Genomic DNA, 19,955 nt, shown 5'->3' on the forward strand with positions numbered 1-19,955 from the left:
ACTTATCGCACTGGCTCTTAGTATTGACAAAGGACCTCTGTCAATGTTAGTAGTGGACCAAAAGGGGTGGTGGGGTGAAACCTGGGTGCAAAATAGAAGGGGATGCAATGGTGGTTACTCCTTTCTCCATCCCTCACTGAGGCACCAGAAAATAGAAGAAGAGCTTGGCTGTAAGGAACTGGTACTGATCAGTAGACACATGCAATCTACCTCAAGGCAACCTGATCATCTCTTCTCCCTCTCCTTCCCCTTGGAATTCCCTTGAGTATGTAGAAGAGAAGGGAGGAGAGTGGGCAATGACAGGTGACACTTCCTTTTGAAGATGACACAATCTCACAAAGTAGTTCTGCTAAACTGTGTTTCAGCAAAAGAAAAAAACAGAGGAGAAGAAAAAGAAATCTACTAGGCTCTTTAAGACTGTTCTATATTTTAGCATTAACATTTGTGGCTATCAGTCTGCTTCCTCAGATGCAATGACTCAGGAAGTAGATTGATATCCACAAAAGGTCATGGTAAAATATAAATCAGTTCTCAAAGGGGTGTAGATTCCTTTTCTGAATTTTAATATTGTTAAAGTATTTTAATATTGTCATAATTTAAGTATAACAAATAAATGATCATTGCATTGTAAGATCACTTAATCTATACTTGTAATAGATACAAAAGAAGAATTGTGGCAGGTTTAGCAAGTTGGATATTTCCTCATGAAGTCTTTTATAGAAGACAAATGTGCAAAGTAGGGAATTGGTATAAATATCAAAATTTAATGGTAAAAAAGGGGAAGTCTTCAGAATGAGAATACAACAAGAACTCATTGATAAAGGAATTGAAATGAGTTGGTTTGTTTATAGGCAATTGTACGAAAGGACTAAACAAGATATGGGGGCAAATGGGAAAAAGTGACAGAGCTGGAAAAAATTTGGAGGGGAGGTGGGAAAGGATTACTGAGAAGAAAATACGATATACTATTGGGATGGGAGACAAAGGATGAACTTGTTAAGGATAATATGATAAAATGGGCAAAAGATTTGTGGTTTTCGATTCATTTAGATCAATGGGGAAAATTGTGAAATAAAAGCCTAAAATATACAAAAGTGCGAAATATGAAAGAAAACTGGTGTAAGTTATTTTTTAAATAGCACCTTACTTCAACCAAGACTGCAAAAATTTATAAGAAAAAAAAATAATTTAAGTTGGAAATGTCATGATGTCTCAGGTACATACTTTTATTGTTGGTGGTCATGCAAGAAGGCTAAAAGATTTTGTACTCAGATTACTCGAACAATAAAAGAAAAGTTAAAAATAGAGCTGGCAGTAAAACCAGAATATATGTTACTAAGTTTATTTGAGGATGATATTGATATAAAATATGGTAAAGTTCTGTTTCACTTGACAACTACAGCTAGGACATTATATTCATAGAAGTGGAAAGCTGGGGTGACATCAGACATACAAGAATGGATATTTAAATTATATGACATTATAGAAATAATGGAATTAACAGACATATTAGAAGATACGGTTAAGGATGAATCTGATTGGGATATAATTAGTGTATTTATACAAAACAAACTGGGGAGACAAAGAGATACTGTATACGACATTAATGGAACTCGGTTGACTTGTTTATGTAAACTTTGCTTTTTATTGTTTTTATTTTGCTTGTGCCTTTTTGTTTAGATTATAAGATTAAGATGAAAGAAAAAAGCATTAGGGAGTAAAGCAACAGAATATAGATTAAGTGATATGGATAAGTACATTGAAAGAGCAATTGAATTGATACTGTCTCGAAAGTTAAGGCATTTATAAGAGGTATTTATAAAAGATTCAAAGCAAAGGAAAGCATGTAAATGATTTACAAAGTGGGGTGAGGGAAGTTTAGTTTATTGTAAGATGTCTGTATAATTTAAGAAATTTGAATAAAGATTAATAATAATAATAAAAATAAAAATAAAACCTAGTGCACAAATTGTACCTGTTCCTGCAGATCACAGATCATGGTGACACATGCCTTAGTTTTATCTGATTTGGATTATTGTAACACACTCTAGTGGAGAGACTGTGGGGTGTAGTGATTTGTGTACTGGAGTAAGAGTCTGGGATACCAGTGTTCAAATCCTCACTTGTCCATGGAAACCTACTGTGTATCCAAGTCACAGCCTCTCAGCCCCAGAGGAAGGGCATGGCAAATGCCAAATGAACAAATCTTGCCAAGAAAACCCTTTGGTGGAGGAGGCGGGTCAGAAGGAGAAGGAGGGTGAGGACAAGCCACTGACACTGGTCTGGCAAGGTCTCCTGGACTGAGGCTCTCTTCTATAGCTCTGGCAGTGGTGGCAACAGCAGCTCCTCCTCCTCTTTGCCCTGTTGACAGGCTGGACCTGGGGCATCCCAGATGCTTCCTTTGTCCACTTCTTGCAAAGCCTTAGAGATCTTGGCTGAATTCAGTCCCATAAAGCAGGTAAAGGAATAGGAGGAGGGAGGGAGGGAGGGAGGGAGGGAGGGAGGGAGGGAGGGAAGTGGTCTTTGTGAGCACTTCCCCACCACCACTCCCATGATTACTGTTTGGGTCGAAAGAAATGGGAGAACAAGGCCAGTATGTATGGCATGAGCAACCTGTTGTGGAAAGGGCGGTGTTAAATGCAGTATAGCTGCTGCTTAAACTAGTTAGCTACATTGCTACTTAAACAGCAGCTACTAACTTGCAAACAATCAAATCCGTGGAAATTAAACCCATGAAAATTGAGGACTGACTGTATTCAAAGGAGAACCCTTGCTCTAAAATAATAATTCTTCCTCAGAATATAAACTGAGATTATTTCAGGTTTATTTGCTGATTTGATGTCCATCTAGACTGAATTAGTTCCTTAAAACCTGGCAGCCATACTTGGCATATGCTGAAATGTTGATTGTTTTAATAATCCCTTACTTTCAAAGACACTGTGGTTGGATGCTGAAATTGACCTGCATTTTCTACCAAATGGGAATGTAATTTACAAAAAGAATGCCTCCACTTCCAGCAATCAAATCTATCAGGGAGTTTTGTTGATCAAAAAAAGTAGGTGTGCCCCAAGGGAAGGGAGTACATAAATGGGGACTTTAAAGCAATTCACAAATGCCATTAAAGTTGGAAAAAACAACAATGGCAATGGCATGGCCTCATGAACGTGGAATCTTTTCCTACTGGAGTACCGCAGTTCTCAAGTAATAGCATGGAAATGTGCATGTATCGAAGGGGAAGAATTGCAAACCATAGAAGAAGTCTGAGAACTAGCCAATTTATTTTTACTTTGATTTGATGAAAACAGATTTACTAATCCTATTGTCAATCAATTGAGAAAGTTAACTTTTTTTCCAAGAAGAAAAGTATTTCTCCCTGTTTGAATTATACTAAATTTGCTTATACTGGCATGAAAAAAAAGAACCCCCTTTTGCTCTCCCTAGGAAAATTGGAACTCCAGATGGATAGTGTCACCTCAACCATATTCCAACTGTGCCAACCATATCCTCATTTCATGTCATTGATCCTTCACAAAAACAATTGTATTTATATCTTATGGGGTCTGATGAGTGAATTGGTTTTTTATGTTTCTTCTTTCCATTGCCTATCACAGTGGTGGATTTTTCAAATTGCTGTCGTGTGGTGATACCCATATTGGGCCAACGAGAAAGTATGGAATACATCACGCTAGCTTTTGAAGCTGCACAGGTTTCTTCATGAGGCAGATTTTGGTAAAATAGCATGCAGGGGAAATAAAGTAAAGTGATGGTCCTGGTGGCACTACACTCTGTTTTGAATGCCATTGCCAGTGTAGCTGCAACTCTGTGGGTGATCCTTTAGTGGTCTTTTGGGCTGCAGGATCCTGGATTTCAGTTCCTAGTTTCAGCTGCTGTAACATAGTAGTTAATGATAAATGAGTTGTTTGGTGTGTCTTTATTGATTATTCTGTCTCACAAAGCATTCTGCATGTTAAGGACAGAAAGAATATGGGAACAAATTGCCAGGAAACTCCAACAAAGAGAATCTTGGACTGAGAAGAATCTTTCCTATTCAGCACTTATTTTACACCAAATTGTGCATATGAGTGGTTACAAAGAAAAGAACATTTTCTGCACAGAATATGTTATTTTCTGTGTAGAAAATGTTCTTTTTTGTGCAAAAAATAATGTGTGAATTCTATACAGAACAAGTCCAAAAATGAGAAAAAGTATTCAAATATTGTGCAGTTTCAAGGATTTTCTTCCAATGGAAAGAAAATTGTTCAGATTATTTCTTGCTTCTTTCAAGAGCACAGTTAGTGAAGAATTAAATGCATACTGTATGTAAAATTCTGCTGAATATTGAAATGTAAATAGATTCATTTTATTTTATTTTAATGTATAGCAGTATGGGATTTTATTCAAACTTTGCACTTTCTTGGATGGGTTTCATTATAAATATGTTCTTTTAAAAGGTTCTACAAGAAGTGCATCAAAGAATAAAATCAGTGCCCTTTATTTCATGAAGGATTCTGCAAACTGGGAACTGCAAACAATAGAGGTTGTTGGTTGGAGCGTGGCTTTGGTGCGACTTCTGGACTCTTAGGACGCACGCATCATTGAAACACCATACCTCCACTGTGACCCGAAGCAGCTTTATTTTGGCTGTCTGTAACAGGCCATTGTCATTGTCATTACTCTGCTAAGGACTAATTTAAATAACTGTAATATTGAGAAATAATTGTTTATTAAGCCAGAAAATCAAAAGTAATGATCTATTCTCCAAAGTAAGGAAAGCTTTAAAATAAAAGTAATAGGAAAATCACCTGTAATTCATTTATCTTTAAGGCAGGAAATGATCAAGTTATCCCATTTCTTGCATCAATTCTTATGTTGCCAGGTTCTTTAACAGATTCAGCAGGCTTGTGTATTGTTCTACAGGTGTGCTTTGAACAAAGGGTATGGTCATGGAAGGTAACTAATAGCATAGCTGGATTTTTTAACTTAATATTTTCCCACTTCTGCTGCCCTTATGCTAAACTAGTTATTTCTAACATATAGATTTGTTCTAGAACATAATATACTGATAGCAGAAAATATTACATTGGGCCTCTGCAATGATGTGCTTATCTCTCTCCATCACCCAAGATTACAAATACTTGGAACAATGCAAAAAAGGAAAGCATTATGTGTTGGCAAGTAGTATACCCATGCCAGCCCAGTTGCTGGTACCTACTCCAGGATTCCATCACCTCCTATTCTGTGGGTGTTCACCTGAGCAACTCCTGGGCTGCAGATCCCAGACTTCTATCTGGAAGAATTTATGTGTCCTATCTTTGTGTCCTATACAAAAATTCCTATAACAGTTACCTCAGGATCTGTAGTTTTATTTTTCCCTAATTTATTCTATCCCAGCTATATATACTGAGAAAAGACTCACTGTTTTCATTTCCAGGATTTTCACTGCTAAAGGTAAATAATTGTTTATTTTTAAACCAGCATGAGACATGTTCCCTTCAGATACCCAAAGATCAGATCCAGTTGTATCATCTCTCCCAACTTTATAAGCTTCCATGAAACAACAACATTTGGGCCACCCAGCATCAATACAGATCTAGAGTTGTGTGTGTGTGTGTGGTTGTTTTGTTGTTGTTGTTGTTTTGGCTGGTATGGGTTTATTTATTACAATGGATGTACAAAACTTGCAATGGAGATGTGATGAGTCTTATATTTGGAATTATCATAATGGTGTGCATATGCTGTAGCAGGAATTATGACCATTTTTAGTGGGAAGAAGTAAAACAAATATCTAGTGGATAGGATCATACTTTAAGTATATAATATTGTCAAAATTTATTCTACATCAGGTTATTTTTTCTTCTTCATTCTCTGTTCCCCCTTTGATTTTATTTCCTTCTTTTTTATTTCTTTTTGTAAAGAAGTGTATTGATACAGAAAGATGCACGTAATGCAGGCCTATCAGTCAGGAAGTGGGTGGTTCAATCATTGGTGTGGAGGGCATTGCAAACTGTTGCTGAGGAATGACACTTCCCTCAAATCAGAGCATATATCAGCAGCCAAACAAAGGGCAAAAGGCTGTAGTGCACTATAAGGCATGACATACAAGGAAAAAGAGAGGAAGTTGCATAGTTGCCAAGGAAACACATCCCCCTGCAACAATACCCAAGGTTAATGCAAAAATGAAAATTCATCAACACCGTGTACCAATTTAGAACTACCCAAACTCTTAAACCTATTTATTTTGTAGAAAAATGCATATTTTGAAATGTATGAACCTTTCAAAACATGAATTTTAAATGTATGTTCATATTCTTTGGAGCTGAGAAGTACGTGGAAGACATCAAAAGTATGAAAGTCAGGGGATAACTAAATTATGATGCACACATTATTCTGCATAGCATGGGTTCAATCTGTTAGCATGTGGGCTAAAATTGGTGACAGATGATTTAGTAGCCCAAACATCTAATTTCCAATACCTTGCATTTTCTTGCAAAATTCTGATGACAGTGTATTGATTATGTTTCTCATGAGAAGTAACAGTCCAGATATGTTTTTATTAGGAGTATTCCTTCAGTACAGCATGTTTATTTTATGGACCACTTACAAGGACTTTTCACAAAGTACCGAGCAGTTGAATACTTTTAAAATATTTCAGTACTTTCAAGATAGAGATAGTTAACATCACTCAGTAGAATATGAAAATATTTTAGCTTTTGCATACCACCGTGTTTTTTTAATGTTAGTTGCACATACCTCTACATAACAATTATGAATCTTGTTTTACATTAATTATGAATCATTTTCTAATTGAATCAATTTGGTGTAAATAATCAAATCTGTCATATTTTCATGTCCCTTTTTGAATTTTGGGCGGGGTACAGACGGGCAGGGGAAGACGTCTTGGAGGTGTATTCTGCTGAATACGGAGCCTCCAGACCACCCGCCCCGGGGGCGTGGCTCAGGTGTATGGGGCTTCCACATGGGGGGCAATGAAGACGCCTCACCTGGGGCCGTTTCTGACCCGCAGTTTCCATACCGCCGCCTCGGAGGACGCTGCAAAGAGAGAGGCAGCTTCTGCACGGGCGGCCAAAAACGGGGCTTTTTTTTCTTTTGTCGGCTGGCGGATGCGCAGCTGCGGTGCTCAGCACCGGCGGCAGAAAGCCTAAGTGCACATTTAAAGCACCCAGGCCCCTTTAAACTTTTTCCCTCGCCCTGCCCAAGAACAATGGTGGTCTCCTGCCAACTGGTGATCAGCTGGTGTTGGCATCCTTGTCCGCTTGCACGTTGGTAGTGTCACCAGCATCATGGATGCCTCCTCTCCTTTGGTCCCCACGCTCTTGCTGAATCTGCAATGCACAGCCACAGCTGTCGCCGCTGCCACCGCTGTCCCCCTGCCATCCCCCATCACCTCCCTTGTACATATGTAAATATTTAGTTTTAGGTTTTTTTTATTGTTAGGTGAAAATGGCACAGGAATGTGTGTAGGGGTTCCCTTTAAATTCCAAACTTTCCCCAATTCTAGCAGCGCATGTGTACATGTTGCTCTAGGGTTAGGGTTAGGGTTAGGGTTAGGGTTAGGGTTACGAGCATTAAAATAGAGTGCAGCTGTGCTGCAGCTTCCACATCTGCATGGCATCTGACACTCTAATTAGAGCCTCGGTGCAAACTGCGCATGTTCCAGGACCCCGACTCATTATGTGACGCAGCAGACACGGAGCTTTTAAATGGGCAACTTAAATTAGCGGTGTAACAATTCTGGCGTACCGGTGAAGCAGCTTATAGACGGAGCTGCACAGTTGCGCAGTATATAGAAAAGAAGCGGAGAAAAGCAGCACCTTTTTAATGCCGCTTCTTCCCGCTTGGGGCATGCGGGCAGTGTGTTCATGGCAGCATTCAGGTAAGGGCCGTCTGAAGGCTATACCTTCATGACGTCATGAACACACCCCTTTTTGCCCGTCTGTAACCCGCCATTCACATTTATACTATTTAAAAGATAATAATTTCAATTTAAAAAAACAAAGACACTCATATATACTTGTGAAATTGATAAAAATTTGTGAAGCCTTTCAAAACAAAACAAAACTGGTTTGTGGTCATTCTGGGTTTTGTTTTGCTTTGCTTTATTTTGATGTTTATTTGTCAAGCAGTTTTCCCCCCAGTATAAGCTGTATTTTCATTTCCACCCTCCTAAAGATACTTATATGTACCTGTGAAATTGATATTTGTGAAGCCCTTCATAAAATATTGAAGATGTGCATGTAAATTAGTATACATTGATTTATTCACAGTGTTGCATTACACATGAGTAAGAATTCTGCAATATGAGGAAAGGTTAAGGGAGCAGTAGATTATAGTATATTTTATTGACAGCTCTGCTGAAATCAAGCCACCTTTAGATTGAATTTAGAACACAGAGAAGAAATTGGCTAGTAAATAAGTCATGAGTTTTACTTCTGAATATGTGTGTATACCTGCACAGCCACCATTAATAAGCATAATAATGGAACTCAGACAGAATTTCAAAGGTGTGCTTTGGGCTTGTAGATCTTAAAAGTGTGTTAGCAGCTGCAGCAATATAAGTATTCATGAGTATTTCACTGGGTTTGTACTAAACCGCCAGCTTTCTGAGGTGGAAATTATATAGAAATTCTAAAAAGCAAGGACAATGATCAACAAAGGAGGAGAAACAAGAGGAGTAGCAAGGAGGTGGTCTCAGTCCTGCAGCTGCTGCTTTTAAAATCTAAAGGAATTAAATTAAAAGCTAAATTTATAAAACATATGACTTTTTATACCACAATCCTGACAACTGCTTGGCCCATAGAACAGCCATAATTGTGTGCATCCCCATCAAGATCACAACAATGTATGGTCAGTGTGGAGACATTGTGAAGACAGCATACTTAATATCAGGGCTGGTCTCTAGCCTTGTCATTTTGACCTCTGTTGCAGTAGATTCAGTTTGAACACCAAAGAACATTCCTGTGATTTAACTTTAGAAGATTTTCAGAATAGTACAAGCAACCACAACCTGATCCAAATCGTATAGACTTTAATGCCAGGTTTTCTAATTGAGTAGACAATTCCTTAAATTTGATTGCTTCTCCAATCCTTTCATCCAGTATTGACAGAATTACATAAGGAAAGCCTACAAATGTTTCCCATTTTTTTATGTTGTTCTCCAACATTTATTAACTAACATTCATTTCTCCCATGTGTTCAGTGCTCTGAATTAGAAACTTTAGTCAAAATGTAGCATAGCTGAATTTCCTTCATATGAAACAAAACAACTAATTTTTAAAATTTAATGGAATTCTGATGAACAAAATTTTGAAATGCAATATGTATTAGCAAATACATGAAATGGCGGAGTTACGTTTCTGTCAGATGATATTTTATCTCAGTGGCCAGAATATATGAACTTGATAGATTCTGCAAGATCACAAGTCATCAGACCAGTAATACAGTGAGCGTTACATATGTGTAAGGGAAGGGACCATTGTATATAGGATATCTAACAGCATAGGCTAGAAGGTACCATATTTCACCAGTAAAATGTTGCTGTTGTTGATGATGAGATATGATAGGTTTTACTTTTTTCATTTTAGCTCTTTAAATATTATGAATTATCAGTAATAATCAATAAGAAGCTGATATTTCCAAAATCTATTTTTTATTTATAGTTAGTTCTGTTGAAGAAAAGCTGGGGATATACAAAGATTTCACTGTGAAGCACCCTAGAATTTGAAATTTGCAGTATGCCCTGGACAGATGCTCCATTGTTCATGAACAAAACTGATGCAACACATTTCTTAAATATATGTGTGCATTCATCTGTGATCTCACTTAGAATACTTCAAATAAATATTAATTCAAATTATTTCTGCTAATTATATTTTTCCAGTCAGAATGACTGGAAATTAGATCTTCATAGGTAGCAGAAACAAATAGTAAATTCCATTTTCTTTTTCCTTCATTCCAGATTACATACAAGGCTGTTGGATCTCTTGATCCCACCGCTGACCTGTCGAACCAAAGAGGAAAGGTCTTCAAACTAAGAAATGAAACTCACCATCTGTTTGTGGGGTTATATCCAGGAACCACATATTCATTCACGATCAAAGCCAGCACAGTGAAAGGGTTTGGACCTCCCATCACCACACGGATTGCAACTAAAATTTCAGGTACTACAGTTTACTAACAATACTCATAGGAAAGAAATGAGAGCTCAGTTTCCCTTTACAGATGAAGTTAAAATCTGTCTGTCTGTCTGTCTGTCTATCATCCATCCATCTATCCATCTTGCCTTTCTCCAGACTCAGGACCCAAGGTTGCTGGAATTAGTATTCTAATTTAGATCCAAAGCACATTGCAGAAATAATCCAGATTGAAACCACTTTAACTGCTTTGGCTCAAGGCTAAGGAATTTTGGGAACTGTAATTTTGTGAAACATTTAGCCTCCTCTGTCGGAGAACTCTGGTTCTACAACTCTGGTTCTTCTGAACTGTTTTCAAAAATCGCCCCCTCTGGAACGGATTAAGAACAGAAGAGAGGGGGGACAGAATGAGAGAGGGACTGGTGTGTGCAGTAAAATCCGTCCCCCACTCGTTCCACACTTGTTCCTGCTCCTTCAGTTCCGTTCTGGGGCTGTACCAAGGAGGAACAGTGCAGTAAACTCCAATGTCAAATTCCAGGACCTTCACATCCAACAGGGCCATCAGCTTGCACTTGCTTCAGGAATTGTCACCCACATCCACTGACAAGAAGATGAACATACCACTGCAGGTGACTGCAGCAAGTCCCTCACCATCCATGTTAAGCAGTCTTACAAAACTCTGGTTCTTCCTCACTCAAATTTATGCCACAAAATGTCCACACAAATGCCTGTTAGCTTTGCCTGTTAGCAGAGCTTTGGTTTGAAGTTTATTGAGCTGATTGGATACACTGCAAGGCATGCACCATTGGCCCTCCAAGACTGAACTCAAAGGACAAAGAAAACAGGTTCATGGAGAGATGGCTGCTGGTAGCTCCTCCCCCAATCAGAACAGTGGCTCAGCAGAAGCTCCATCCCCTCAGACCATGTGCTCAAGAAGATTGCATGGCCAAAAATCAAAAAACCCACAACAAAACCCTTTTTAAAAAGTAAATTAATAAAGAATGACTCTCAAACACAGTTCACCTTCTGCTCTCTAATCTGAATGACTTGCTGCCTGCGGGACCCCAGGCAACACAATGCATGTTAAATAGCCACCTACTATCAGAACAGAGGACTCTAGATCTTTGAGGAAGATCTAGAGTAAACAGAGAATTATTTTACAGCATTTTAAGAGGGTTGTTCCTTGGGTTTGGAGATGAATGGGCTGGACATTATCTGCACTATTTACACCAGTCTCAAGGATTGGGCTCTGCATTGTCCAGACTCCCCACCAAAAGGAAGGGGGGAGCTTGTTTATAAGGCCTGTGCAGACAGGGCCAAGGTTAGAGTAATGAAACACAAGGGCTTTTCTCAGTCCAAAACTGTTTCCTGGAGCCAGTTACCATGAGCCATAGGCCGATCCAGTAGAATGCAATGGATATAGGAGATTATCACACGGGATTAAGAAATGGAAAAAAAATGGAATGCTTATGTCATGATTGCATGATTGTGTGAAGATTTTCACATGATGTCACACACATCCAGTACTTCTCCCATCAATAACTTGGAATGCTCCCATAAATTCTTATTAATGGGGAAACCCTGTGAATGGTTTGCCGATAGCACTTCAATCGCACTATCATGAAGCTGTGGAAGCTAATAACACTCCATTCATACTATCGCAGAACAATCCAGGACCTTTCCCAGACTGCAATTTGTTTTCAGTGCTAGGATTGTTTTTGGAGCAGATTTCATTCTTATTTTGAGGTGTATGGCATAATTCTGTTTCAACTGGATAAAAATATTGTTGTGAAATATATAAATTTTATTTTGTTGTGTTTGAGATGGAACCATGATTTTTAAACATGTGCAGTTGCACCAAAATAGCATGAAACATTCAATAATGATATACTAACGATACACGAATGGATGTATGCAGAATGCAATTGCATTTCTTTTTTCATTTTTATATCATCGTGATTGTGCAATTGCACGACTGGGTGAAAACATTCATCGCTATAGTGCTATGCTTCCATTATCTTCCAATAGTGTAATTGTTGTGGAATTGGCCCTAGTGTGATAATCTCCATAGTCTGACAAAAGAACATAACAGTAAATATCTTTGAGATTTATAACTAAATTATGCTAAAAAATGAGAACAATCCCTACTAAAATAATTGCATAATAGTCAAAATATAATTCATATGATATAATTAACAGTGGTCATTCTCCACCTCGGTAGTCTCATTGCACCCTACATTTTATTCCAAAAGGCTGGGGTGGAGTCTTGTGTCACAGACTGGGGAGGGTGCTACAGTGGGAGGAGGTAAGGAGAAATTTCCACTTATACATCAGGCCTGGGGGAAGGGGGAGATTCATCTGGGTCAATTTATTAGAAAGCAAGGCCTGCTGGGTCTACGATCTGCCCTCTCATAATTTTGTCATATTTTTTACGATAGTGCATGCCTGAGTCTTTGTAGGGAACAGCAATAATACCACCAACATCACATTTGCCATGGGCCTCATTAACCTGTTATACCCATAATTTTACTCTAACATGCTAGAGTACACAACCTGCAATTGGGTCATTATTTGTGCCAGAAAAAAAAAAAAAAGTATTGCATAAATCTTCTGGACTGTCAAACAAAGAAGTTGGAAGCTTCCAAAATCTAAAACATGGCTGTCAAAGTGGCTTAGAGGACCCAGGCTGCATCCAGGATGGACCTGGGTGGCTATTCAGTGGCAATTTCTTTGCAATAACACCCAGTTGCCTCCCGAATTAGGACTGAATTCAGGAAAGGTAAACCAGGATTTTAACCCCATGTGATAGGGTCCTGAGAGTTGCAAAAATACTTGAATGACCAGTTGTAGTTGGTGATGTTAAAACACCAATTGAAAGGCTACTTTATTGGCATCCAAAAATAAAAGATGGAGTACTGAATCTCAAATGTTGTCAGTTAATTTCTTCCTGATATGTCCCAGAAATGATATCAGACACACAGTTTTCCTGTTTTTCCTCAGCACCATCAATGCCTGAATATGATACAGATTCGCCTTTGAATGAGACAGAGACCACCATCACAGTCATGCTGAAGCCAGCACAGTCTCGTGGTGCACCGGTCAGGTAAAAAGAAAAAGTTCCTTCATTTTCTTTTAGTCTCTTCACTTGCTTTTTTTTTCTACAACAGGGTGCTGGTGGTGGTGGTGGTGGTGGTGATCTTGATGATGGTGATGATAACAACATTGATGAAGCAGGGCCTGCTTCTATCCTGCATTTGAGTCTAAAGCAAGAATCTGAAAACCACAATCAAATTATTCAGAAAATAATCATATATCACAGTAAAAGAGTAGTAAAGCAGTAAAATAGCAAAAGACTAGGCTAACAGAGTAGGAATCAAGCAAGTTTACCTAAGAAGAAAATTCAAAAATTTGATCTGATCAGCTTGAACATTCCCCAGGCTTTGGTCAGGCAAGCTCAGGGATTATACAAATCTGTTGCTTTTAGGCTTTAAGGCATTAATAATCCTGCTTTTGGTTATTTACTTAACTCATTTGAACAGCAGTTGGTATCCAGAAATGGGACTAAAAAAGAAAAAGAAAAGAAAACCTATCATAATGTTCACCAGTGTCCATGTCTGTTCTGTGTCCTGGATTTCATGTGCTCAAAGAATAATTAGACATGCCTAAATGTATGCTATAATATGAACTGTTAATGCATGCTTTTCTTTGTGTGTGTTGACTCTGACTCTCTTCCCCAGTCCTCTCAGAGAAGACCAGATGACACATGTCCCAAACCCCAATTCTAATGTGAACAAACTGGATGCTGTCTGGCTGATTCAGCACCCAAACCAAGATATTCCCCCTTCTAATGGAGTTTAAAATAATAATAATAAAACTTGCTGGAGCTTTTTGTTCCAATGGCAGGTAGCTGTTTAAAACATGTCTCCCTGAGCCACCCAGCTCCACCACCACCTACCATCACTTGCTCTGAGGGGCTGAGCAGATGGGCCAGGACAACATGGGCCCAGTCCATACTTTCCTGACCCCAATGCTCACTGGGTTGGTCCCTGGGTTGGCATGGGGACTGGTGGATGTTGACACACCCGCCACGCCTACCTGGGACACATGACTGGCATGCATGCCTTACCTTGCTGCAGCTCTGACTAAGAAGCCCTCTCCCCTTCCTGTGTCTCATGCAGAAACAGGGAAACTGACAATGTGGATGCAGCCAGGTGCCCAGTTTCCATGTCAGATGCGGAGATGGGGTGCTACTGAGTGAAAGCAACTGCCAGCAAGATAAGGAGCATGGGGGGGGGGGGGGCAATGTGAACTTCCAAGGGGCTGAGTAGGTGGGCTCCTCATCTTTAGTTTAATGGGATTTTTCAACCTATTTAGAAGCGCATATTTGAGATAAAATATTTAGCTTATAAGTGAAATAATTGAAAGTGTATGTTTTGTGAGAAAATATGTATAAAATGTATACAGTCAGCTCTTGGTATCCATAGGGGATCCATTCCAGACCCGGCCTCCCATGGATAAAAAATCTGTGGATGCTCAAGTCTCATTGGCCTCAATGGGACTGAAGCTGTTGGCCTGCCTGCCTTCCCCTCTGAGCCTTCTGCTCTGGGCTTGGCTTTGGGGGCAGAGGCTGGAGGGAGCTGGAGCTGGGGCAGAGGCTTGGGTTTCAGAACCCTCCTGCATTCAGGCCCAACACCCCAAGCCCCGGGTCTAGCTTTGGCTCCTTCCAGCCGATGGAATTTCAGCCTACGCCCCTGAACAAGCCCAAGGCAGAAGCTTTGGAGGGGGAGGGGAGAAGGAAGGAAGGAAGGAAGGAAGGAAGGAAGGAAGGAAGGAAGGAAGGAAGCTTCAGTACCATTGTCTCTAATGGCGGTGTGGCTGCACATTGGGGACAGCACAGACTTGCCATTCACAGCTGCTCAAATCCATGGATGGCAACAATATTTAAAAACATTTTAAGCAATAAAGAAATGTATTCTACATGTGTCAGGAAGCTCTGGAAAGAATAATTATGGACTAACCTTTTTAATTCTGGACTGGTTCTACACATATTTTACAAATGTGTGTGCACACATGCACACAGGAAGCAACATTTTCTGCAAAGTGTAGGAAATGCTATTTCCTGTGCAGAAAATGCTTTTTTTTCTGCACAAAAAAGGACAAATATTGTTCAGGATAAGTCCACAAATGTTGTATTTTCTGTGCAGGAAACTGTGTTTTCTGCATGGAAAATAATGTTAAGAATAAAATCTGAACTTCAAATATTTTTTACAACTGCAAAGTATATAATTTTCTTCTCACAGAATTTAGAATGATCCTTTTGCACCCTTTCACAACTGTCTTATTTTTTGCCATCCTCAATACAGTCAGCCTTCCATATCCACGAATTCTTTATCCACAAATTCAACCCTTCACGGCTTGAATGTGTGTGTGTATTCCAAAAAGCAAACCTCAGTTTTGCCATTTTATGCAAGGAACACCATTTTACTATTTAATAAGGCTTGAGCATCCATAAATTTTTGTATCCAGAGGGGGTCCTGGAACCAATCTCCAGCAGACACCAAGTGTCCATTGTACTATTGTACCAAGTATAAACTATATTCTTATTCATCTCTGGCTCAAAATAATTTATGAATTATAATTACATTTAAATATAAATTAACATAAATATCATTTGGTAATCCCACTGCAGATAATCTGGACCAGGCTGGTAAGAGCCAAGTCTGTGATTAGACAAAATTGAGCTTTGTGTATCTGTTCATTGTGTACATACAGACTACCTGGTACAACAGTACACATTTTCACTTAAATACCAGTGGGGGGAAAAAATGACTAAACTCCGATTCTGCTGTGGTTGGCTGAGGCATTTTAGGGCTTAATTAGACCACAGGTATATAAATTACAGAAAAATTTTAATCCTCCCATGATTAAAATTATAGAGAGTCTAATTGAAAAAGCATAAACTGAATTGAAGAATTCTTAATTATAGTTTTCTTTGACGTGTTAATTTTCCACTATAATGAATGCATAATTCTTGGAACTAGAGAGGGGGACTGCTATAATAATGTGTGGGTTTCAGATGGAATGAAGGGATTGTCATAAATGCACAACAAAAATACAAGAACCCCAAGGCAGCAATTGTACTATTTCTCCAAGGATACTACTGCCATATGAGTTACCTAAACAAAACTAAACTGCACAGAGAAATTCCCAAATACAAATGAAAATTGCATAATTCTTATTTCTTTTAAAAAATGGATGGAAAGAATGCATTTTGGTGGAAAAAATGAAACCATGTAGAATGTTTCAGAAGGAGTGCTTTAAGGATAATATGGCGGGTTACAAACGCCACTAACGACGCACTCCGTGCGTGTTAGGATTAGGAAGGGGCGTGTTAGGGTTAGGAAGAGTCGCCCCTTCCTAACCCGCCCTGGCCCCAACACGCGCGGAGCACGTTGTAAATGGCGGTGCCCATCCACATGGGCGCCGCCATTTTGACATCTTGGACGCTGTGCATCCAGACGTGTCGCAGCGGAAGTGGTAAGTAATGAGGAATTTCTGAGAAGTCACTAAAAGGTCAATCATATTTTGCTATTAACAGACAATAAGGAGCTTGTGGGCGGGGTCGGTGCGACCGGCTGCATGCTGGGGAATGTAGTTCGAGGTAACACGTGCGCAACAAACTTTCTACTTCAAGCCTTGCAAGAACTGTGACCTTTAATGGTAACTTATAACATCAACTCTGTGCAACAAACCAAAACTCCCAGCCCCAAAGTAACAGTGTCCCAAGCTCTCTTGGTCTCTTTACATAGGTTGCTCCTCGACCTCTTCTCGCGGCGTCCCACACCCGGCGACTCGGCCACCCGCGTGCTTTTCAAGGGGTTCCCTTTCGGCTTTTTCCTTCTCTGGTGGTGGAGGTCCCTGCTCCCAGTAACCCCCCCTTGCTGTCCCACCACTCACTCGTTAGGCTTCCTGCCTCCTGCTTCTTCCAAACCTCTTCGTCTGGAAAGGGGAAGTCGCCCTCTTCGCGGGGGTCCCGCAACTGTAAAGCCTCGTGTGGCCCCGGTGGCCTTGGCGTGAGTTTAGTTTGGAGGGACACGGGCCGTCCAGACCTCTGGGGGCTATGGGTCACTCTTTCCCTTCCCAACTCGACCGCCTCGCCCCGTCCTCCTCTTCCGCGTCTGTTCCCTCTTCCGCGACGCGCCTCTCCCTCTCCTCTTATCCTCCTCCTTGGCTCCTCCTCCCCCTCTTCCAGCCCCTCCTCTGGGCTCTTCCTCCTTAATTCCTCCACCTGATCGCTCTCTCCTCCCCCAACTCTCCCTCCAGGTACCTCTACTTTGCTACAGAGCTTTATTACTTGGGCAAATAAGCCGGCTTACCTCTTCCAGCTTCAATTCTGGATCCAGGATGACCTGGATGTTATCCTATATATTCACGACCAATCTAGGCAGGATACTGCTACCCAGATGCATCCTGGGTTGAAGCCTTGCTCAGCCAGCCAATTTTTGAAGTTGGAAATTCCCCAACTTCAAAAAAAGTGCTGGCTGAGTGAGACTTCAACCTGGGATGCATCTGGGTGGTGGCATCCCACCTAAATTGGTGGCAATTTAGGTATGATAACATCCAAGGGAATCCCAGATCCAGAATTGAAGCCCGAAGAGGTAAACAGACTTATTTGCCCAAGCGATAAACTCCTAAATTATTATCAGGCATGTAAGGATGATGAAAGATAACATCAACAGTTCATGAGTCATAAGGATTAAGTTTGGGCTGTGAAGAGAGACAGAGAAGTTTATCGCACTGGGGTTAAAACGTTCCCCAGTGCGTTCTAACGCTTTGAAACAGTTCTCAGAAATGGCGCCCCCTGGAACGCAACGGGAATGTGATTGGAATGCCCAGTGGCAAAGGCGGCGTTCCAGTGTGCGGTAAAATGGGGTTCTTGGCCCCATCGCGTCCCTGTCATGTTCTGTGCGTGCCCGCATGCGGGCACATTAGAACGCACTGGGGAACGTTTCAATCCCAGTGCAATAAACTTCAGAAATACATATTGATAATCCTTGTCAGGTCAGCTATGCAGATAAAATAAAACATAACCACTATGATGTGAGGTAAAGATTAAACTCAGGAATGGGGATAGCTGAAAACATATCTTGATAATCCTTGTTGGGAAGTGACAGTAGTGGGCAGGGGGAATGGGAGATCAGGAGAAACAGCAAGTTTCCCAAATTATTACTAGCATGCTCACTGGCCACAGATGCATAATTTGTGATTAATAATCTCAGTAATATATGACACTTTATACATAAAGAAGAAATGGAGATTGAGGGAAAGTGAATTCTTCATATTCATTATGGAAACCCTGAATCTTGTCCAGACTACTTCTTTGTCTCATAATTAGTAGAAAAGAAAAGAAAAAGGAAGAAAAAAAAGGGGAGGGGGAGGACTGGCAACACCCAACAGAAGGGATATAGAGAACAGACAAAGTCTCGGTGTGTTGAAGAATATGATTTTATTCTTGTAATTAGCCCAATGCATTATGGCCAAGTAATATTTAAGGGCCTTTGTTAGGGGCTGTTAAAAGATAAAAAGAAAGAAATATATAAACAAGAAAAATTATAACAGGAGACAAGTTAAACTTTGCAGTATCAATTTTGTGTACACATATCTTGCATCAAGTTGCACGTAAAATGTCTCAGTTTTAAAAATGCCTCTTAACCTAAATAAACTTATACAAGTACAAAATACTGCTTACACTATACACATCTAAAATTGCCTGCAGGGATTCTGAAAATAGTTTCTCTAAATTTGTGCCAGAAAATTGATAGTTTGAGAAGTAGTAGGCAAGGCATTATACTGTTCCATTTTTTTTCCAATGTGTATCAAGGCCATACTTACCATAGCATAAAGTAGAATGGAAAATTAGATGATATGTGAAAAATCAAGATTTAAAGTAGATGGTTGTACTCTAAGTCCATATTTAGACCATGAGGGGGGGGGGGGGGTTAACATGTCCAGTTTTTTAAGCGGGGTCCTCTCATTCTGGAGGAAAGATTTCTCAAGCACCCAAAGCACAGATGCTTAAATGAGTGATCATGTTCCAAAAAATGGGCACCAAAAGGGGGACGTGCTCTTTAGTTCTTGATTTTGCAAAGATATTTTCCTATACACATTTTAAGGCTCTTTGTTGTAAGGACATCTGATGGCATAAATCACAGATGGGGTGCAACAAGTTGAAAATTGATTTAGGGTGTATGATTTGATTGTTTTTTCATTGTAACTCACCAACTCTGTTATCTTGAATGTGCACTTACACTATGTACAATGTCCACGTGAGCGATTACCTCCCAGGGCTGTTGCTGGCAGTAGAATGTTAGGATGGCAATTTGATCTAGCGGACATCTAGTTGATAACCACTGTTCTATTTTGCTTTTATGAATCTCAGGGGAGGTAATAACTGTGTGAGATGATCTTCTCACTTGACAGTTTTAAGGATGGCTTAGAGCATAGCAAGAACCAGGATGCTTTAAAAACTTTGAGAACTTTCTTAATTTAAAAACAACTGATAGCACAGTGCAACTTTATTTTTTGTATATTCAGGCTAACAAACGCTAACCAGTTTTTGTTTGTTTGTTTGTTTGTTTTTCTGCAATGTAAGAAGCCCTGGGGTTAAATGCTGGTACTTAAGCCATTCCAACCACAAGGTTGTGTGTTTGATCCCAGTTAGGGCTCCAGGGTCGAATCAGCCTTGCATCCTTCCATAGATTGCTAAAATGAGTACCCACTTCGTTGGGGACAATTGACTTACAT

General features: G+C 39.9%; 1 protein-coding gene across 14 annotated transcripts in view; it reads left to right on the plus strand.

Annotated features, from left to right (window-relative positions):
- The window catches only part of LOC149315753 (receptor-type tyrosine-protein phosphatase T), an 849,328-nt gene that overhangs the window by 639,754 nt on the left and 189,619 nt on the right, over positions 1-19,955 (plus strand). For all 14 annotated transcript variants that reach the window (XM_089514002.1, XM_089514000.1, XM_089514008.1 and 11 more), the window contains exons 10-11: positions 9,977-10,178; positions 13,152-13,254. In XM_089514002.1, the coding sequence (XP_089370128.1) occupies positions 9,977-10,178; positions 13,152-13,254 (305 nt within the window). The remainder of the gene's footprint in view (positions 1-9,976; positions 10,179-13,151; positions 13,255-19,955) is intronic.

The sequence above is a fragment of the Sceloporus occidentalis genome, unplaced genomic scaffold (genome assembly GCF_023333645.1).
Source record: "Sceloporus occidentalis isolate IW3139 unplaced genomic scaffold, rSceOcc1.0.p SCAF_3, whole genome shotgun sequence".
Taxonomy (NCBI): Eukaryota; Metazoa; Chordata; class Lepidosauria; order Squamata; family Phrynosomatidae; genus Sceloporus; species Sceloporus occidentalis.